This window comes from Manis pentadactyla, chromosome 10 (genome assembly GCF_030020395.1).
Source record: "Manis pentadactyla isolate mManPen7 chromosome 10, mManPen7.hap1, whole genome shotgun sequence".
NCBI lineage: Eukaryota > Metazoa > Chordata > Mammalia > Pholidota > Manidae > Manis > Manis pentadactyla.
The window spans coordinates 103,379,484-103,402,441 of record NC_080028.1 but is presented as its reverse complement, the minus strand read 5'-3'; the positions used below and the strand labels follow the sequence as shown (position 1 = coordinate 103,402,441).

At 46.1% G+C, this 22,958-nt stretch overlaps 1 protein-coding gene across 12 annotated transcripts in view; it reads right to left on the bottom strand.

Annotated features, from left to right (window-relative positions):
- SNX8 (sorting nexin 8) overlaps positions 1-22,958 on the bottom strand; it is a 62,487-nt gene that overhangs the window by 35,703 nt on the left and 3,826 nt on the right. For 8 of the 12 annotated variants that reach the window (XM_057487458.1, XM_036932849.2, XM_057487455.1 and 5 more), the window contains exon 1: positions 4,241-4,427. The exons of 1 other annotated variant lie outside the window; for it this stretch is intronic. In XM_057487458.1, the coding sequence (XP_057343441.1) occupies positions 4,241-4,412 (172 nt within the window). In that variant the 5' untranslated portion in view covers positions 4,413-4,427. Of the gene's footprint in view, positions 1-3,948; positions 4,214-4,240; positions 4,428-4,718; positions 4,740-22,958 lie in introns of those variants that run through there. 3 more of the 12 variants (XM_057487461.1, XM_057487463.1, XM_057487460.1) reach the window with 3 other exon arrangements.

Genomic DNA, 22,958 nt, shown 5'->3' with positions numbered 1-22,958 from the left:
TCACAATCAACAATGAAATTTTACTGCTTGGATTATAGTTCCCTCATAAGACTTCCAGTAGACAAATCAAGTTTACCAGCACAAATCAGTTATGAAAAAGTCTTGGCAAATTATGAGAATGTACTTAGACATACTACCTAAGCCTGACTCTATCCAGCCCACATGAAGCTTCCCTGCGATTAATGAAGCATCTTGTAAGTTCACTCTACATCTGCTGAGTATAAAAACTCCACAAGGTTCAGAGTGCTGGAAGATTCCAGCACACACCTACTCCACGCACACAAACAACAGATGTGCTCTCCTAAACCCAGTCCACAGAACACATGAAGTGTGGCCTCGGATTCTTCCAGGGCCAACCAACAAAGCCCACCATCTCAGGCCCTCCAGAATTCACCCATCCTCATCTTGATACTGACATTTTCTCAAAGAACATCTACTCCTGAAGTCTGGTCATGATTTTTTAATATTCTGTAACAAGTATGTGCAGAGTGGAGGCACTACAGTTCTTCAGAGGGTAACATGAGCAAGAGTCACGCTCTTCTTGTACAATGGGGTGTCCTACCTGCATGCTCCGAGGCGACCACCACTGGGCCAGGTCCCCTTAACAGAAACATCAGGTCATACAAAGCCGCATGCAGCTCCCTGCCACCCACAGACGTGACAGGCAAACATCTCTTTTTGTACTGCATTTCTTAAGAAGGAAATAAATACCAAAACAGAATTCCCCCCACCCAGAATACAACACTTTCTTGCTAACCACAAATTCTGGCAAAATCTGCTCTACATAACAGTGATCCACTTAAGTTCCTCTTTCTTCAAATCAGCACATTTTACCTTGCAAATTGTCTATGTCTGTGTGGGTGTATGTGTGACAGAGAAGAGAGAGTTTAAAGACCAATAAAGCAAACTTAAATAATACCTGCTCAGCTACCACTGTTTCCAAGTTAAAATGTGATACTATCCTTAAAAAAGAAAAAAACTTATGACAAAATGTTTCTATTGAAACACTTGAGCCTTTTCTCCACAGCAGGTATCCTTCTAGACACTGGGATGTAAAGAAAAACAATACTTTCTGTCTGTCTGGGGTTTTACAGTTGGAAAGCATGTCGTAGGGGGAGATGGATGGGCAGGCAGGGTTTTCCCAGTCAAATGCATAGATCTTGGGCAACAGCTCAATGAATTCTGACAAAACATACACCCAGAGACGTGGGCAAGGGGTGGTGGTCAGAACAGAGGACATGGCTACTGCCCAGGCATGCAGAAAAGCTCAGATAAGGAGCAGAGCTCTGACCTGACCACAGAGAAAGGTTTTGCAAAGACTAATGGCTCCAGGGCTTCCTAACCAATAGAATGTATGGAATGCCATCCAATGAGCACCCTAACAGAAGTGAGGCCGATTCCTCCTTGTCATGAAGACTAAGTGTAGGTCCGCAGGATCACAGGAAAACAGCTGTAGTTCAAATGTTTCTATCAGTGTGTGATGCAATCCCAAAGCCTCCAATTAGACAATCAAGCACCCATCATACTCACTGTTTGCCATCTAAGTCACAATCACTGGGCTTTATGACTCGCAAACATGCCCTGAAATTAACACTCATTCTTCAGTCAGAGAGACTAGGTCAGTCAATCAGACCATTTGATAGTTATAATTTTAACATAAAATCCACAAAGGGTTTGTGTCCAAAATACAAAAAGAACTGCTATAAATCAATACAAAAAAATACAATCTCATAAGAAAATGGGCAAATAATAGAAACAGTTCAGAGAAGCCATACAAGGTGAAAATATCACAGGAAACTAAACCTCAGTGATAACAGAGGAAATGGAATCAAACACGAAACACTTCCTGAAGTTTTCCAAATCTGAAGGGAGTTTTTAAACAACATATTTAGTGTTGACAAGGCTACAGGGAAAGGATGCTTTAATACAGTGCTTAGTACAAGTATAAACTGTTAACAGTCACCAGAGAGGAAAACGTGGCAGTATCTGTTGAAAAAATAACGTGCAAGTCCTATGACCCAGTGATTCCACTCCTAGGGTTTCTACCTGAGGTGGGCAGAAGGATGGCCCCCAAAGGCATCCACACCCTAATCCCTGGAAACTATGAATCCATTAGTTTACATCATAGAGGGGAATTATGGTTGCAGATGAAATTCAGGTTGCAAATCAGCTGACCTTAACACAGGGCGAGGGCTGTGGATTACCCAGGTGGACCTGATATAATCCTAGGGTCCTTACAGGTGGAAGAAGCATGAAGGGAAGAACCAGAGAGGTGACAGCATGAGAAAGATGTGGCCCAGGGCTCTAGAGAAAGGGGCCATCAGCCAAGGAATGCTGGGGGCATCTGAAAGCTGGAAAAGGCTGGGAAACAGTTTCTCCACTCAAGCCTCCAGCAGGAACACAGCCCTACCCACACCTGGATTTTAGCCCAGGGGAACCTATTTTGGACTTCTGGCCTCCAGAACAGCTAGAGGACAAATTTGTGTTCCTCAAGCACCATGCCTGTGGGAGTCTATTACAGCAGCAGAAAAATGATCCTGCATCCTTGGGAAATAGGGCACAGATGCACAAGGGGCATGTGCCTTCTGAGTACACAGATGTATAAAATAATCAACACTGAGGGTCCCTCCACACCGACACCTCTGGTAAAGAGGGGGTGAGTGCAGTGGGTGTGAGATTTTAGTCTCTCATATTCTAGTTTTTTAAAAGACCTGTTTGTCCCCATACTGTGTAAATGAAGGTCAAGTTTTAAAGGAGTTACCATTCACAGCTTGAACTCTAAAGAATCAGAATATAGTAAGATCCTTAATGCTGTGAACCACAGAGCAAGATTTTTTCTGATAATCCCCAAGGCACTGAAAAGATCTGCACCTCACGGCCTCCACAATTAACACTAACAGTGGGCTCTGGCTGTGTAGGCAGAGCACCAGAGAAGAAGAGATTCACTGTATATCCCTAAGCCGCCGCCTCTTCAAGACAAAATCAGCCTTTGCTAAACTGTGAGACACACACATACTGTCTTTGGACAGAATTCATCCTCAAAGGTTGAGGATTTCTGACTCCTCCAACCCATTCAACTCCCGTCTCCACCACAAGACGCCCCCTGAACGATGCCCACTTTGGGCAAGTCACTTGCCTCTGGGCTTTCATTTTCCCAGTGTAAAAAAGGTTTGCTCTACCACAGCGCCTGCCTCATCGGATGGCGGAAAATTTTAAACGGAATGAAGTGAGAGGCTGCATTCTTTGAACCCCTCAGGAAAGTGCTCTGAACTGACGAGTGCCTCCAGGTCCAGCACACCTCATAAAATCACCATAGCCCAAGGGAGGCCGAAGAGCTTGGGAATTCCAGGTGAGGTCACAGGTGGGGAGACTCGGAGAGCTGTCCTATCCATAGATGACAAGGGCTGCAGGGGAGCCGGTCCATATGGAACATCTAGTCGCTCCCTATACTTGAGAAGAGACCCCCGAGCCACCACATCCAGCAACTGCTTTACAGTCGGAGGGGAAGAAGCCTCCCCACGGGATCACAGCCTCCCATTCCCAAGTGTGACCAACAAGGGGTCCGGTGTGGGGCCCCGGTACGGGCGTCTGACCGCCCCACGCTGGGCTCGAACGCGTGACTTCATGAACGCATGCTCTGAGCCACAGCGACAGCCACATGCTTGCCCTCACACAGCTACATACCCGCTCTGGGGCCGCAGGGGAACTGCCGTCTGCACGCAGCCTCGCCCCGGGTCTGCCTGTCGATCGGGCCGGTCCGATGCCCCCAGCAGCACCCCTGCCTCCGACGGAGGAATCTGTACACGCTCCCAGAGCTCACTTTAAGCGTGGCCTCCTGGGGCCAGGGCCCCAGGCGGGGAACCCCAACCCGTTACCCCATGCATTGGCTTCCACCCCCTCAGAGGACTGGCGGCGCACGTCCCGATGGGGCATCGAGAAGAGCCGAACCTCCACCGTTCCCGCTCTCCATCGGGGCGAAGCACTCAGGGAGACTGCGAGGACACCTGAGCCCCGGCGGACCGACGGCCGTCGGAGCCCCGCAGGTCGGCGCCCTTCCACCCGGCTCCGGACCGGATTGGTGCAGGCTGGACAGATACGCGGGCTCCAGGTCGGCGGGGCCCGGCGCTCCCGGGCGTGGGACAGGGCAGGGCGCCAGGGGCGCGGGCGGCGGGAAGGGCGTGAGGGCCGCGGGAGCGCGGGCCAGTGCCGCGAGCGGGAGGAGGTGAGCGGCTAGCCGTACCTGCTGCCGGCAGGCCCGCCTCCTCGTCCGCGTCCGCATCTACCTCCGCCTCCGCCGCCGCCGCCGCCGCCGCCGCCGCGCCCGCCTCGGCGGGCAGCCGGTCCATCAGGCCGCCAGTCATGTGAGCGCACGCCGCGTGACTTCCTCCCGGGGGCCGCCACGCCACGCCCATGCCCGGGCCTCGTCAAGCCCGCGCCCGGCCAGGCCCCGCCCACGCTCGCCGTGCCACGCCCTCTTCTGGCTCCGCCCGCGGATGCCTCGTCACGCCCCCGCCACGCGGGCGCCGGGAAGACGTTCACGTGCTCCCTCCCGAGCCCCCGCTGTTGGGCGTGGGCCGCTCCTCCCCGGCCTCGCTGCCTGCCCGGTCGCCCCGAGTTCTCTCCACACCCATCCGCACGCTCACCGCTCGCCCGCTGCCTCACCACGCGCTCACCGACCCCCGCCCTGCTCCCTCGCACCCACCACCGCGCTCACTCACCCATCCGCCCTGTTCATCACGCCTGCCCGCTCACTGCTTCCTGCAAGAGTCAGTCACGCTCGCTCGTCCACACCCACTCCCTCGTTCGCCCACTTCCCCACCCACTCATTCCCTCGTTCGCTCTTCACACCCGCTCAGTCTGCGGGCTGTCGGCTGGAGGTCACACACATCCTTGCTGGGCGCCGACCACACCTACGTGCTTGGGGAACCTTCCCCGACCTGGAGGCCAGGAGGAGACCAGAGTGCAGCAAGTAACCCTGCTGTTCCAAAGCCAGACGTGGGAGCCCTTCAGAAGAAGGTCCACGCCGCCAGGGAAGGGCTTCCTGAGTGGGCTAAGAGCCTGAGCTGATGCTGGGGGCTGAGGACATACGCAGGAGGAGCAGCGAACTGGTCCAGCAGGTGCAAAAGCCCTGAGGCATCAGACGGCTGCAAACTGTCTTCCTGGAGCTCAGCGTGGGGGCAGACGTGGCAGGAGAGGATGCGGGAGCAGTTGGGAGGGCTCCCTCCAAAGTAGGGATCTCAGGAGCTCACATTACTGACGCCTACTAACACATGGAGCTGGTTACCGCGCCAGGAGCCCAGACCCCCGTTAGGGTCCTAGAAAGGGTCCCAGTCTGCCCCAGGACGTTGCTTCTCCTTGAAATAGCCATTGGATCCTGTCTCAGTCTGCAATCGCCACACCTAGGACACCCGTGGGGGCAGATACAGTAGCCTGCTGTCCTCACCATAGCCTAGGAAGTGCTGCCCCCTCACGCGGAAGGCATAGGGCAGCTCCCCCAGGTCAGGACCCTGTGACCCACATGCCCCCATCCCGTGCTGCTTCCTTCCACCGCTCTCAGCTTCCTTTCCCATCCCGGGCTGCTTCCTTCCACCGCGCTCGGCTTCCTTTCCGGTGCTGTTGCACCAAATGATGTGCTCAACACTTTCATGACTCCACACTCTCCCCCATCACCGCACACATACCCTGGCTGCTAACTTCCTGGCACTATTTGGTACTTATCTCTGTCCCCTTATAGAGATTGTAAGGTCTTTATTAAGTGTTCAAAATTAATTGTACTCTGAAAACTGTAAAGCATTATACAAATATAAAATTATATATTATTGAAGAATAATAGCATATTAAATTATTTTAACACTCCTGACATCTGGTCGCACAACCTGTAGTTCCATGGTTCTGGTTCTTGGCTGCACCTTCTCACCACCCGGGAAGTGTTTAAATTTACTCTGCCTGGAACCCACTCCCAGAAGTTCTGATTTATCAGTTTGGGGTGTGGCTCACATTTGAGATTTTTTTTTAACCACCGGATGATTCTAATGTGCAGCCCAGGTGGAAGACCACTGCTCTACTTGAAGTTTGTTTTCTTCCCGCAAACATTTCCCAAGCATTTATTAGGTTCCAAATTTTGTGTGGCGGTGGGAGGGAGCGAGGTCCCTGCCCTCGTTCCAGATGGAATTGAACAGAGGAGCAGACCACAACAGAATTCTCACAGCACATGGAGGGAAGCAGGCGGTAGGACTGGCAATGTGCAGGTTCTGGGAGGAAAGGAGAGCAAGCCACTGGTTCTGAAGGCCTCCCAAAGAGCGGATTAAGTCCTAACAAGCTGTGGGCTTCATTGCCAGATTTCTCCAATAGAGAGCTCTTAGGAAACGTGCACAGAAACATGTATGTCTGTATCTTCTTTAGATCCTCACCAAAAAGATTAATCCTTGTATTATGTCTGCTTCATTCAAGCAACAGTAGACAGAAACTAGAATTTCCACTTTTTAAAAGCTTGATTAATGGCAATAATCTAATTTATATAAGGCTCTTAATCTGTTTTTTGAGTAACATTCATTGCTTTCCATTTAGGAAAATGAGAACTATACCGGCAAAGTGGCAGAACTTGGAATGCAGAACACCTAAGTTAGGACTGCACTACATGGGGTGGGTGTGCAGAAAGGGCCTGTTATGGGTAATGCTACTAACACACGAGGATTTCCAAGTCCTGCCAAGGACCTTTCAAAAGAGTTACTAAAATGCTTGGAGGAGTATGGCCAAATATTAATAATAGTTCACTTATTAGTCAGGATGAGCTATATCATGCTGCAGTAACAATCTCAAATCTCAGAGACCTGAAATAACAAAGAGGTTATGCTTATCATAGTCACTGGGATATGTAGGACTGGGGGGCAGCCACCATCTTGTATTCCTGCCACCGTGACAAAGGGAACATACTCTAGAGGGTCTGGCATGAGCATCTAAATGCTCTGGTGCAGAAATGATACACAACGCTCTACTCACAACTCTGCCAGAACTAGTGACATGACCCCACCCAACCACAAGAGAACCAGGAGTGTGACATTGCCATGTGCCTGGAAGACAGAAAGCCAGAATTATCTGGCAAGCAGCACAAAATACTAACCACACTAACATTCATTGAATGCCTGCTATATACTGAGCTCTCTTAGGATGCCAGTTCTACCCAACTTTGATCTGTAGCCTCAGTACAGCTCTAATCATAATCCCAGTAAGCCTTTTACACATAAATGTATACAATTATAAAATTTTTATGGAAAGGCAAAATATCTAAGATAATAAAAACTTGAACAAAGTTGGAGGACTCTTGTGGCCTGATTTAAAGGCTTTTATAAAGCTATAGGAGTCAGGATAATGTGGTATTCTCAAGAGGAAGCACAAATAGATCAATGGAATAAAATAGAGCCCAGAAAGTAATCCACTCGATTGATTTCCAATAAGGATGCTTAAGTAATTCAATGGGGGGAAGGATGACCTTTTCAACCAGTCACAGTAAACCAGTGAATGTCCATTTGGAAAAATAAAGGAAACTCATCTCTTACCTCAAACTATGGACAAAAATTAACTCAAAATGGGCCATGAAACTAAATGTAAAACTTAAATTCAGCTTCTAGGAGAAAAATCTTTGCAACCTTGGGACAGGCATGGATTTCTTAGAAAGACACAAAAGCAGGAGCTATGAAAGAAAACACTGACACACTGGACTACATAGAAACTTCAAAACTTCTGGATTTCCAAAGACCCCAGAAAGAAAATAAGATTGTAAGACCCAGTCTCTGAGAAAATCTGTACCATACATGTACCTAACAAAAGACTCACCTCCAGGAAATATAAAGAATTTTTAAGTTTGATAGTAAGAAGACAACTTAACCAAACAGGCAAAAATTCTTTTTAAGAATTACTTAAAAAGAAGCTTCACAAAAGGAGATACATAAATCACCAATAAGCACATGAACAGTATGTTTAACATCATGTTACAGAAACGTAAGGTAAAACCTCTGTGAGATACCACTACATACTGACCATTGAAATTAAACTTCATTAGCCAACAGGCACATGAAAAGATGCTCCACATCGCTAATTATCAGGCAAATGCAAATTAAAACCGCAATGAGATACCACCTCACACCAGTTAGTATGGCCAACATAGAAAAGACTAGGAACAACAAATGCTGGCGAGGATGTGGAGAAAGGGGAGCCCTCCTACACTGCTGGTGGGAATGTAAATCAGTTCAACCATTGTGGAAAGCAGTATGGAGGTTCCTCAAAAAACTAAAAATAGGAATACCATTTGACCCAGGAATTCCATTCATAGGAATTTACCCTAAGAATGTAGGATCCCAGTTTCAAAAAGACATATACACCCCTATGTTTATCGCAGCACTTTTTACAATAGCCAAGAAATGGAAGCAACCTAAGTGTCCATCAGTAGATGAATGGATAAAGAAAATGTGGTACATATACACTATGGAATATTATTCAGCCAGAAGAAGAAAACAAATCCTACCATTTGCAACAACATGGATGGAGCTAGAGGGTATTATGCTCAGTGAAATAAGCCAGGCAGAGAAAGACAAATACCAAATGATTTCACTCATCTGTGGAGCATAAGAACAAAGCAAAAACTGAAGGAACAAAACAGCAGCAGACTCACAGAACCCAAGAAAGGACTAACAGTTATCAAAGGGAAAGGGACTGGGGAGGGTGGGTGGGAAGGGAGGGAGAAGGGGAATAAGGGGCATTACAATTAGCACACATAATGTGGGGGTGGGGGCATGGGGAAGGCAGTATAGCACAGAGAAGACAAGTAGTGACTCTATAGCATCTTACTACGCTGATGGACAGTGACTGTAATGGGGTATGTGGTGGGGACTTGATAATGGGGGGAGTCTAGTAACCACAATGTTGCTCATGTGATTTTATATACCAAAATAAAAAATTAAACATCATTAATATTAAAGAATGAGAAAACCAAATGTTGACAAGAATGTGGACCTGCCAGAATTCTCAGATGTTGTGGTAGGAATGCAAAATACAGTCAATTTGGTGGGGTTGGGGGTGAAATAGGTGAAGGGGATAAAGAGGCACAAAACCTCAGTCATAATGTAAATTAGTCACAGGGATGAAAGTACAGCATAGAGAACATAGTCAGTAGTTCTGTAGCCTCTTTCTGTGTTGGCATATAGTAACTGCAGTAGCTGGAGTGAGCATTTAATAACCTAGATAACTGTCGAATCACTATGTTGTATACTTGAACCCAGTACAATATTGTATATCATCTATATTTCAATAAAAAAGTACCTTCAATTTGGGGAAATGTTTGGTGGTGCCTAACAAAGGTAAACACAGACTTATTCTATAAACCATCTTGTCCTCACATATTGAAAACATGTGTGCAAGAAGTCTTACACAAGTATGTACACAGCACTTCATTCACAATAACCAGACACTGGCAACAACTCAGATGCTCATTAAAAGTGAAACAGATCAGCAAATTGTCAGATATTCATACAATGGAACAGGACTCAGAAATAGGAAGGAACTGCTGATACATGCAACAACAGGGATGAATCTCAAAAACTGCTGAGTGAAAGAAGCCAGACATAAAGTAAATACATTTTTCCACTTACATAAAAAATTCTTGAACAGGCAAAACCGTACGACAATCCAGAAAAAGGAAAGCTAATCTGTAGTGAAAGAAATCATGACAGTGGTTGCCCGGGTGGGAAAGGGCACAGGGGAGTTTAGTGAGCGGGTAGGAAGGGTCTATCTCTTGCTAAGGGTATCAGTTACACTGATGCCTGCATGTGTCAGACTCTGATCTCCAGTACATAAGACACATGCATTTCCTTCATGAAAACTACACCTCCATGCAAACTATTCATAAACTGCTAGCCACAGTGTCCTATAATGTGGAAATGTAAAATAATTCATAGTGAAATACAGAGTGTTTGAAATTGACAAGTTGAGTACTTCTCAGAACTCAAGAGAACAGACAAGGCAATGCTTACAGAGAGATGTACAGTCTTAATGCACATATGGGAAAACAGGAAAGTGAGGACAATTAAAGGGTCATCTCTAGATGTGAGAAGAAAGTGAAGCCCTTTTTCATTTACAATTTACATTTGCTTCCGCCAAGTATCTTGGCAGACTACCAGCCTGAGACCACTTTGCTTTTGAAACTTCAGGTTTTAGGCTCCCCACTTGGGGCCACAGATCCAGGTGAGGCTGGTTTACTGTTATAAGCGTCTCAGGGGGGAGTGTCCTGCTCACAGGGTCTGTTCTGTGCCATCACCGCCCTTCTGGCTCCCACTGCAATGCCAAAGGGCAACTTAATTTTGCTTCCCTCTTTGCCTGAGGATGTGTGTATATACAGGCTTTGGGTCCTGGTTTTAAGGGACGATGGCTCACTGTTGTGCTCTCAACATTTTCCAGACCCTGGTCCCTTTATCTTCTTCCAGTAGGTATGAGGAGACCATTAGCTGCAGCTCAGCTTCACCCAGGAGGCAAATGCCCTTGGTGCTCTTATTTCCCCTCAGATTCTAATTCTTTATTATCTTATTTACTGTCCAATGACTTCAATGAGATGGTTTTTACATTTTATCCAAAACTTAGTTGATCCAAATAAGCCATCTAGCCACATTCTCAAACCAGGGAGAAACACAGAACACAAGAAATAAAGACAAATATTGATAATTGTAGATGCCAGTACGGCACCCTGTGTGATGAAACACACCATGCACCAGGTGGGCAGAGAAGCCCCAGACGGGGAGAATAAATTTTCACATCTATAATAGGTATAAAGAGGGTATTACAGAATTTATAAATAGCTCATACACTTCAATATGAAAAAGGTGATCACCCAAAAGAGACCAAAAATTGTGTGTGCGTGTGTGTGTTTGTGTGTGTGTGTTTGTGTGTGTGTGTGTAATTCACTGAAAAGGAAATCTGAGAAGCCAATAAACATATGCAAAGATTTTCAGCTTACTATTCATTAGGTATATTGGGCATCTGTCGTCATGCCCTGGCTTTCAGGACCTGAGCCATTCTGTCTGAGAATGTCCCAGCCACACCCTCCTAGGCTCACACTGGAAGCTGAAGTCATGGAGCAGAGTAGTGGCTGGGGCACTGAGGCTCCTGACCTCAGCCACCTTCCACATCTAAGGGAGTGCAGGCTGCGGGCTCCCCTGGCAACGGGGGCTGCTGTCCACTGTGCCTGTGGCGAGGTGGGAGCCCTGCCACCTGGGACTTAGCAGCCAACAGCGTTGTCTCCTCCACCAGCTCTCAGCTTGATCTGCACATTTCCGCCTGCTTAACTTTGAGCCTGGTTTCCCTCCTGGAGACTTCAGCTGCGTTTAGGAATTTCCTTTTCTGCTAAAATCAGAAATCTACCCACATCAGAAAATGCAAATTCAAACAACAATGAGACAGATACTTTTTCAAGCACAGGAGAGGAAGAGAAAGGGAGCTATTCCTGCAATTCCCACCTGGCTGGAGGGTGTGTACACTGGTGTAGGTGCTGCAGAGGGCAACTTGTTTAGTCTAACAAATTGGAATGCAGATATCCTATGACCCGGACATTCCACTCGGCATCAGAGTCTCTAAACTATAGCTCCAGGCAACAAAAACAAGACCCTTCATTGTAGCACTATTTATAACACCAAGAAAACAAAATACACCTGCTTTGCTGTCAGCATGGAATGAATAATGAACGGTAGTACGTTCCTACACTGCATGAGCTAGAACACCAAGACCACGATGGGAAGATCTTGAAAACATTTTGGGTGAAAAAGGGTGTTGTAAAAGGATATGAAAAGGACACTGTGTACTTGAAAACACATAACAGCAAACACAAACGGGGACAGGTGAAACTAGGGAAAAATGAGTAAGATGGGGAGGGTCGTATCGATGCCACCCCTGTGCTGTGACGGCACACTGTAGCTTTGCATCATCAGAAGGAACTGGGCAAGCTGTGATTTCTTACAACTGTATGAGAATCTACAATTAGGTCAGTGAAATGTCATTAAACATACCAAGCATTACTTATAGATTACTTATAGATATATTATGGCTTCTTCAGGGGAGGGGAGAGCAGATGAAATTTGAGACAGAAAGTGGGCTTCAAATCTTTTTTTTTTTCCTTAGGAATTTTTTGAGGCAAATGTGACAAGATATTAACATTTAAAATTCTGGATGGAAGTGAATAGATGTCTGTATACTATGTACTTTTCTTTGAATAAATGCCAAAAAGATGAAATGAGGGACTGTTTATAAAGTGTTCGCGCCAGTGCCTGGGCGGCAGTAGGTGCTGGAGAAATCTCCACATGGCCGATAATTATGGACACTGGCAGCCGGGAAGGGCAGGTTTGCCGCACAGCCTGCCCTGTGGGTCAGCTCGCCTGTTTCAGAGGCAGCGTCTCTGGCCCATGGTAGGGCTAGAAGCAGACTCTGGGACATGCGATGCCCGGCCCCAGGTGCCGCAGGTGAGCAGGACGGTTGATTCCTGAGGCGCCGGGCATTTGGAGAGGGGCGCATCCCAGGAGGCAGTGAGAAGAGGAAGTTTGGAGGACCTGGGGACTAGTTGGCCCCGAGCCCACCTCTCCTTCTGCCCCTGTGAGCCTAGAGATGGCCTAGTTCAGATAACACATTCTGGAGAAACAGCTGAGCAATGCAGCTGAGGGACAAGGGCTTCCAGCGTCCCCTAAAGTCAGAATTAAAGCAGGAAGGCATCAAAAGCATCAGCCAGGAAGGGTGGGGCTGAAGCCCCCTGTAGGCGAGCTGTTCTTTTTTACGGCTGAAGTCTGTCCACACCCTGCGTGCCCAGTGGGGACCCTGGAAATCACCTCCTCCAGCCTGTGCACTTCACCCAGGGAAGGACCAAGGCCAGTCAAAGCTGCACTCCCATCAGGCCTCTGCAGCCAGCTGGTGGCAGAGCTAGTCCAGGCACGTGGCTGCCAGTACTTTTTTTCTTTTTAAAACATCATATTGTGGTAAAGTATCTACAGCATAAAACCTACCATCTTAGCCATTCTCAGCCCAGCTCAGGGGCATTAAGCACATTCACATCGTGCAGCAGCCCCTCCCTCATTTTCAGGTCTGTCCATCTCCCCACACTGACCCTCTGTCCCCACTGAGATTCCTCCCCCTCCCCAGCCTCTGGCCCCCGCCACCCACTGTCCCTGTGACTGTGACTCCCCCAGGGGCCTCATACGAATGGATCACAGTGTGTGTCCTCCTGTGACTGGCTTGCATCACTCAGCATCGTGTCCTGAAGGTTCACCCATGCTGGAGCAGGTGCCAGAATCCCCTTCCTTTCTAGGCTGACGCCTACGCCACCGTGGGGAGGGACCCCATTGTGTTTACCTGTTCATCCCTCTACAGGCATTTGGGTTGCTTCCACCTTTTGGTTATTGTGAATAAGGCTGCTGTGAAGGCAAGTGTGTACATGTCTGTGAGTCTCAATAATACTTAATGAACTTTTTATTTTGGAATGATTTCAGGTTTACAAAAATCTTACAAAGATAGTTCAGAGAGTGCTCATAAACCCTCACGTTACCATCTTGTGACCATGGCACATTTGTGAAAATTAAGAAATTAACATTAGTACATTACTATCAACTAGACTCCAGACATTATTTAGATTTTACCTGCTTTTCCACTAATGCCCTATTTTTGTTCCAGAATCCAATCCGGACTACCTCACTCAATGATTTGTTAAAACAATAATTATGAACATTACATAGTGATGTGCAGAAAAAACATGATACAGTGTTAAGTGAAAAAAAGTACATTAGAAGATGGCAGCTGTGCAAAGCTAGCTTAATCAAGACTGTACAGAATGTGTCGTTACAGTCTGGTGGGGCAGGAAGTGTGACCAGCCACGTTACCAGATGGAGAACTCAAAGCTGATGTTGCCCACCCAGACCCCCAGGTCCCTGGTGCATCCCAGCTGTGGTTGCTGGCAGCTCAGTTGCCCGTTTCCCTGGACAGTCAGTCCCAGTCCACACCTAGGTCCCCGTCCCGCTGCTGGCAGCCCTCACCCTGGAGCTCACTGATCCGGGTGGGCCCCCTCGAGCTCTGGACAGGTAAGGCCGACTGCCCCGTCCTCCTCTGCCCCTCACTCTTTCACACCACTGAACACTCCCTCATCCACCACCCACCCTAGGAGCCCGGTCCCAGGTCTGCACATTTGGGAAGGGATGACAGCCCACTGCTCACAGTTGGGAGTGGGAAGCCTGCTCTGACTCCAGCCTAACTCCCACGGCTGCACTCAGACACCCTCTGTTCCACTTCTCGTAGGACACACTCATTCCAAGGGGGCAGGGATGCAAGTCTGAGAACTGACCACATGAGGGGCGCCCTCACTGTGGATAAAATGAGAGTTCCTGTGGCCAAGATTCTCACCTGGCCCTGGTTGACTAGCTCACTGCACACCTGTGGGCAATACATGGCTGTTGACTCTATATAAAGAGCTCCCCACAGTGCTCTGGGCACGACACAGTGGCAGGGCTGCAAGGCTGTAGGAGAGCAGAGCAGAGGCTGGAGTGGTAGCAGCCCCAAGGACAGAGGCCCAGAGGACGGCTGTGTGGGATGACTGTGCAGAGAGTCCCAGAGGACGGCTGTGTGGGATGACTGTACAGAGAGGCCCAGAGGACAGCTGTGTGGGATGACTGTGCAGAGAAGCCTAGAGGACAGCTGTGTGGATGGAGGGGCCTAGAGGCAGAGACTGGCTTGCTGCATACAGACTTGCTCTGAGTGAATGGGATTCTAGTGACTGACCTGCCACCTGGAAATAAAGTTGGGTATAACCCTTTCACCCCAAAGAGTGTTCTGCTGTCAATTTTCTTTGGTCACATTGAATCCATAGCATACTTGCCTGCGGCTGAAACCCATTGGCAAGACACTCACCATCCCCCAGCTCCCCCAGAACTGCTGGACAGGGTGGGAGCCAGGACTGAGGGAAAGTGCTCAGGACCCCAGACCACGCATAGGCACATTTGCTAAGTTTGCTGCGGACCCATTCCTCCCAACAACAGTTACAGGGAAGCTGCTCCAGATGACATGGGACTGGTGGCCCTGGTGGCCTGTCTGCTAGACTTTTCTGGAAAGTTCTGAGGCCCATGGTAGAGGTAAGAAAATGCAATCGTAGCTCAAGTGGTGTGGAAACAAACAGGCATGGCTCTTTCCTGTACTTATTTTCTGTGCTTTCTCTGATTTGGAAAGGAATCCTTGTTAAAAAATTCACACACTGCAAAAACATAGGATTCCTCCCCAGTCCCTGTTTCAGAGCAAACCTGGCCCTGGTTTACAGGGCCCCACACCCTCCAGCTGCTGCCCACCTCTGGGGTCCCTCCTTTCCAGTGGTTCACTAGGCCCAGACAGATACCCTTTCTCTTTCCCACAGCTGCCAGTCCTTATTTATACACCTGAGGGTGAGTTGTATGCATTCTGGCCTTTATCCCTAAGTACCAGACTGCATGTTTCCTTAGGACATATTATCTCTCTTACATCACCTCAGCACAGCTATCAACTTCAGCAGATTTGACCTGATAATGTACTTTATCTAATCTACTGTTCAGATTCCAATTTTGTCTGTTCATGCATTGATTTAATAATGTGCCTCAAAGAGATTTTCCCTCTAGGACAGGATCCAGCCAAGAAGGGCAGTGGGATTCTTGGTCATGTCTCTAGGTCCTGTGTCCCTCCGAGGCAGAGGTTTCCCTCCCATTTTATGGTAAGTCAGCTGGTCCAGAGAGCAGAAAGCCCCATCTGAGGCGAGACCCAGGTGGGTGGCCCAGAGGCTGAGACTTGGCTGGTTGGCCATGGGCTCTAAGCCCTCAGATGCCCAGTGCTGTGCTGTGGCCTCTGAGCGATGGTGCTGCACGAGTCACAGGGCAGGCTCCTCCCAAGGTCTGCACAGAAGTAAGCAGGCCTGGCTACACAGCTACTTTGGGAAAAATGTGATATTTCTGTTAGAGTTGAAAATGCCTTCCTGGGACCATCCACTCCAGCCCTACATACATTTAGCAGGAAACTCTTGCTCATGTCAGAAGGCTTGGTGTGGTGCCATTTGCAATATAAAAAGCCTGAAATGACCCAAATTTCTATCAGCCAGAGAAGGGATAAAGAAACTGGGAAGAGATACAGCTGGATGCCAGTCAGCGGGACAATGAGCGAGCTGCCATGTTATACACGAACATGAATTAACTTCCTAACATAATGGGAAAAAGTGAACATTCCCTGAAAGTACATACAAGCGAGGTTCACAAACATGCATTTTGTTGTTTGGTGACACAGATAGGACTATATACGTGAAGACTAAATATATATTTTAAGGTTTATCACACCCTTGTCTTTCTTCATAGGTTTATAATTCATGTATAATAAATAAAATCTTATATATGTTATACACTATAAGTTTATATATATAAATGCAGTTGGCTCTTGAACGGGCATGAGTTTGAGCTGCGTGGATCCACCTACATGTAGATTTTTTTCAATGAATATATTGGAAATTTTTTGGAGATTTGCAACAATTTGAAAAAACATTCTCTTTTCTCTAGCGCACTTTATTGTAAGAATACAGCGTATTTACAAAATATGTGTTGACCATTTATGTTATCAGTAAGACTTCTGGTCAGCAGGAGGCTATTAGTAGTTGAGTTTTTGGGAGTTAAAAGTTATGCATGGATTTTTGACTGTGTGGGGGTCAGTGCCTCTAACCGCTGAACTGTTCAAGGGTCAACTGTATTTACTATATATAGTATTTTACCTATATATACTTACCTATATATTTATATATTGATCTATGTATGTTTGCTCTTTCCATATTTACTACATACAGTATTAATCACATATATATTTTATAAATAGACTTAAATATGATAAAATACTTCTTATCCAATAACATTATTTACATAAATACTATATAGAACATTACATATAGATAAAAAGACTATATATCTATAGTAAGATTATAACTCTATAGAGAAAGACAAGAGCATGATAAACATAAACTCTATTGCCATTTCTGGACAGTTTTAGATGTGTTAAACATTGTAGCCACACACGTGGCATATGCCTGAGCTGGGCTGCCTGTAGTGCTCCAGCACTGTGAGAACCTCAGAGTGAACTGAATTTCATCTTGGCCAGATGAGTGGAGGCTTCTTATCAGATTTATTATGATTTAGGCACATGAAGAAATTAGACGTTTGCACACGTAATTAATCAGCTATCTCAGGTTCTGCAGCTCTGCAGTTCTGTTTCTTCAGTTGATAGAAATATCACAAAGCAAATGTAAATCTGTTTTAAAAAACCAGCCCTTCTTCAAAATGTAGAAAGCACTTTTACAAGTAGAAATGTGGATAACTCTACTGATGCTCCATGTCCCCCATAAATGGCTTGTTCTGTTTTTTAATTTTCTTTTCACACCTTTTAGCTTTCTCCTCCCCCAAATGAGGGACGCTGAGACCAGAAGAAGCAGCTTGCCCAGGGTGAGGGGTCCTTGAGGAGGTGAAACGCTCTGTACCTGTTAGAGGCCAAGGCTCCATAGATATTTACATCTGTCAAAACTCACCCGATCAACTGTTTATTCTAATGTTAAGCTTGTAAACGCCGCCTGCACGTGCCCTAGGTGGTCTGGGGTTCCCACACCTTCCAGCTCTTCAAACGAGGCCCCGGAGCTGCGGTCCACAGAGCACAGAGGACCAAGCAAAGGATGCAGAGCCCGGGACCTCCCCTCTCTGCCTGCCTCTCTCACTCTGGCAGACGCCCCTTACACTCTATAGCAGAGGAACAAGGTGTTGCTTCCTACAGGGATTCACCAGCCAGATAGGCCCTCATCCTGGGCTCCTCCCAGAGGGCTCTGGGTCAGCTCTCCAGTACCATGGCCAGGCAGGCATGTCAATCATGGAGGACACGCTGGCAGGATAAGTCCATCCAAACTCAGGCCAGCAGAGCTAACAATGGCTGCCGTTTACTGAGCACTGCCTAGGTGTAGGCGCTGTACTTTACGGACGTAGAATTAATTTCATGCGCAAACGTCTCATTTCTTCATGTGCCTAAATCACAATAAATCTGATAAGAAGCCTCCACTCACCTGGCAAAGATGAAATTCAATGTTGTTTTGTTTTGTTTTAGGGAAGGTCCTTCAGGCCACGCAGTGCTGACAGACCAGCCCAGGCCGCCCAGGGCTGGGAGGGAGATGGGGAGCTGAGGCCCTGCTCAGACCATCACTGTCGGTCTCTACCAGCCTAATGGGGCCCCTGAGACTCTGCTGGGATGCAGCAAAGCTGCCCAACCCCCACCAGTCACCCAGGTAGAGATCCTGCTACCCTGGGGCTCCCAAGGGCACCCCAGGTCTCTACCACCCCATCTACTGGCCCCCAGGCTCAGGAACTGGGCACCTCCCAGCTTTGAGCCTACTTCTAAAAATCAGGAGTAACCCCTCCCATCTCTTCAAAACCTGGTTGCTTCTTGAAAATACTTCTCATTCTTTTAAGGTAAGCCTATAGGAAAATAAAGACACAAATTACCCACATTATCTTATTGGAAACTCTGCCAAACCTATGAGGTAAGTGCCATCATTATTCCTATTTTCAAGATAAGGAAACTGAGGCTATGGGAATTCAATAAATTGCCCAAGGTTATCTAGCTAAAGAGCGAGGCTGTTGGGGCTCAGCGAGGGTCTCTCCTAAGCCCCAGGCTCCCAAAGTGGGGATGTGGCAGAACATTTTAATAGTTACTATTCAATTTATCATGAATTGACCTATAGCTAGCCCATCAAACTCATGATTTCATGAGAACTATAAAATTGGCCTTAAAATGAATTTAAGTTTTAAATTATGGTTTTGATGTGTTAAAATAACTTTCGAGGCCTAAGATGGAGCTGTGCCTGCTGGTGTTGCCAGGTGAGCAAACCAAACCTCAGGAACTCCACTTACCAACCCCCCACCCCCGTATATGCAGTCTTTCCAGTCAGCAGCCCCTAAAAGGCCAAGCTTGCCCCAGGCTCTGCACTCTCTTCCTCGTTCACTCTCACCTCGAGCAAGGGGGCCCCAGCCCATCAGATACTTCCTTTTTTTCTCTTCCTGGTTCTTTATCCTATAAAAGCTTCCCACCTTCCGCCAGTTTTGCAGTTCTTCTAAGGGAGGCTTGGCTTTATGAGTGCTGAAGCTTGTGTTGTCTAAAATGTCTTCTTTAATCATTTTTCAACAGATGGGAATGAAAATGCTGCCTCTGCTCCCTCTCAGACAAGTAAACCAGGGGATTGGAGTCCTATCCCATATCTGGCCTCTGAGCCATGATTCTGACCCCAGGCAACCCACAATTGCCTGCCTGCCATGTCCAAATCTTGGCACTGGGTCTGTACAAGGAACCGGGCATGACTAAAGGCCCTAGCAGCCCCTCTGCCAATTCACTCTACCCACAATAGGCTCTTTCTGATCCTCTGCCAGGGCAGGAGGGCCAGAGGCAGGCCATCGCCCAGGAGACAGCAGGCTGAGGTTTCCCTTGCCCAGGGCAGGAAGCTTCTCCTGGATGTTGTGGATACACAGGACGGACAGCCATAGGCCATCCTATTTGGTGGAATAAACTGGGCTACTCATTATGAATGGAGGCAGACCCCAAAGCATATCCACACCTGTGTGACTGGACCTATGTCCAAGGGATGTTCATTTTGGAAAATGCTGAATGTCTACTCAAGTCCTTTGCCTATTATTAAATTCGTCTACCGGAGTTTTTTAAATGTTTGTGTCTTTATATTAAAATGGGTTTCTATGTCATTGACAGACAGTCTATGTCTTTCAGTTGGTGTATTTCGACCATCCCCATTTAAAGTGATTATTGCTGTGGTTGCATCAAAAGTTACCACGCTTTTAACAGTTTTCTATTCGTTGTACTTGTTCTTGGATCTTCCCCTCGTTTCTGGCTTTTGCTGGTTAATTGGTCATCTTATATGATTCCGTTGTCTCTCTTTTCTCAGTATATTATACTCCTTTAAAAAAGCATTTCAGTGATTGCCCTGGAATTTGTAATACACACTCACAATGTAACTTTCAGATAACACTATACCACTTCTGGGGGAAAAGGAGCCTTACCACAGACAGTTTTGGTCCTGACCCTCTGCCCCGCACACCACCATTGCCATGCATTGGGCTTTCCCAGGAGCCACCATCTCCCAACGTGCTGTTGCTATTATTATCCTGAAGTCATGGATTCAAAATCAGATGACATGTCTACAGCCCCATTAGGAGGAAGATCAAAGATTCCATTGTACCCCCGGTTATCCTTCCCTGGCGCTCTTGCTTCTTTAAGTGGATCACAGTTTGTGAACAATGTATTTTCCCTTCTCTGAAGCCCTTCTAACATTTCTTGAAAGACTGATCTAACGACGACAAATTCCCCTAGTTTCTTTTTTCTGAGAATGTCTTTATTTCATTGTCACTTTTGAAGAATGATTTTGCCAGATATAAAATTACAGGTTTAGTGGTGTTTTTTTTTTTCCACGTCTTAAATATTTCACTCCACTCTCTTCTTGCTTGCATGGTTTCTGACAAGTCCTGTATAATTCTTATCCTTGTTCCTCTGCAGGATTTTTCCCTCTGGGTTCTTTTAAGATGTTCTATTTTCCTTTGGTTTTCTACAGTTTGAGTATGATATGCCTCTGTGTAGACTTTTTGGTGTTCATGCTGCTTGGTAAATTCAGAGCCTCCTGGATTTGTGGTTTGATTTGTTATCAATTTTGAAAAGTTCTCAGCTGTTATTACTTCAAATATTTCTTCTGCTCCCTCCTCTCTTTCTTCTCTTCCTGGTATTCCTGTTACATGTATGTTCACCTTTTGTTACCTACCCAAGGTTTTTCGATGTTCTTTTTTTCCCCATTCATCTCTCTCTTTGCATTTAAGTTTGGGAAGTTCCTATGGATATGTCATCAAGCTCACTGATTCTTTCTTCTATTATGTCCATCTACTGATGAGCCCGTGAGGGGCAGTCTTCATTTGGGATGGTGGTTTTAGTTCCTAGTAATTTCATTTTCACTTGTCCCATAGTGTCCACCTCTCTGCCCACACTGCCTTGTGTCTATGTGTTGTCTGTTTTTTTCATTAGTCTTAGCATATTACTCAGTTGCTTTAAGTTTCTGGTCTGATAATGAAAAAAATTTCTGTCATATCTGAGTCTGGTTTTTACTCCTTCTATCTCTTCAGATTGTGTTTTTTCTTGCCTTTTAGAATGTAATTTTTTGCTGACAGCCATGATGTTTCAGGTAACAGAAAGTGGTAGGCCTTTAGCATGAGTTCTATGTTTGTCTAGCTAGGAGGCGGGCTGTGTTCACCGTTGTGGAACCACACTCCAGAAATGTCAGAGGAAGTCTGTTGGCTAAAAGGAAAACGCGACAGATGCAAGTTTGAATACACACAAAGGAACGGAGAACGCCAGAAATGGCAAATGGGTGAGTACATAGAAAAGGCATTTTCATGTCATTTAATGTCTTTTAAAGGAAGATTTATTGTTTAAAGCAAAAAAACAACAATACATTTTGGAGTTTGCAACATAGAATATAAAATTACAATGTATAGCAACATAGTATAAAGGATCGGAGGTAGCAGATGGGCATAGGTGAATGGGTGGAATATTATTTAAAGGGAGTCTGTGAAGAGAAAACACTGTAAACTCTAAATAATGAGTATAAAAATAATAAAGTGGTATAATGAATAAGCTAATAGTTCAGAAAAATGTAATTAAAATTTGTCAATTAATTAAAAAGGCAAGGAAAAGAAGAAACAAGGAACAAAGAACAGATGGGACAAATAAAAAACAAATAGTAAAACAGCAGACTTAACCCAACCAGAGCTGTAATTACACTGAATGTAAATGATGTAAACACTCCCATTAAAAGGCAAGGATTATCAGATTGGATTAAGATCCTACTATAAACTGCCTACAGAATCTACTTTAAAAAAAAAAAGGATAACAAATTTATACCATGTATATTAGTTTCCCAGCTGCTGTAACAAAGTGCCACAAACTGGGTGGCTTAAAACAACAGAAATCTATTCTCCCACCATTCTGGAAGCCAGATAGAAATCAAAGTATCAATTTCTTATCTTGTTTCTTGTTGATGCTCTGAGGGAGAATCCCTTCATCCCTGTTGATGAGCTCCTGGCAGGTGCCAGGAATCCCTGACATTTCCTGGCTTGTAGACCCATCACCCCCACTGTCCTGATGTCACATGGTGTCCTCTCTCTATGCATTTATGTCTAAACTTCCACCTCTCATGAAGATACCAGCCATTGGGTTAGAGCCCACTCCAATCCAGTATGATCTCATTATAACTGGATTATACCTACAAAGACCCTATTTCCAAAGAAGGTCACATTCACAGGTACTGGGGGTTAAGTCTTGAACTTATCTTTTTAGGGGACACAATCCATGACACCTTGCAAATGCTAATCAAAAGCAAGCTGGAGTTTAGCTATATTAATATCAGACAAAGTTGCCTCCTGAACAGGGGCTATTGCCAGGAATAAAAAGGAATATTTAAAATATTTAAATTTGTCATAAAAGAGACAAAGCAATCCTACATATGTACACACCTATTATGGAACTTCAAAGCACATGAGAAAAATGATAAAACAGAAAGGAGAAATAGACAAATCTATCACTAGATTAGGGGATTCCAACATTTCTCTTAGCAACCAGTAGAACAAGTGGACAGAAAATCAGAAGGTTTTAGAAGATCTGACCAATGCTATCAGACCACTTGATCTAACTAATATACAGTGAACCCTCCACCCAATAATCACAGTACAATTTTCAAGTGTACATTCACCAAGATGGATCACATTCATGGCCATAAAACAAATCTCAATACATTGTTTTAAAGGACTGAAATCACACAAAGTATGTTCTCTGGTCACAACATAATTAAACCAGAAACTGATTTG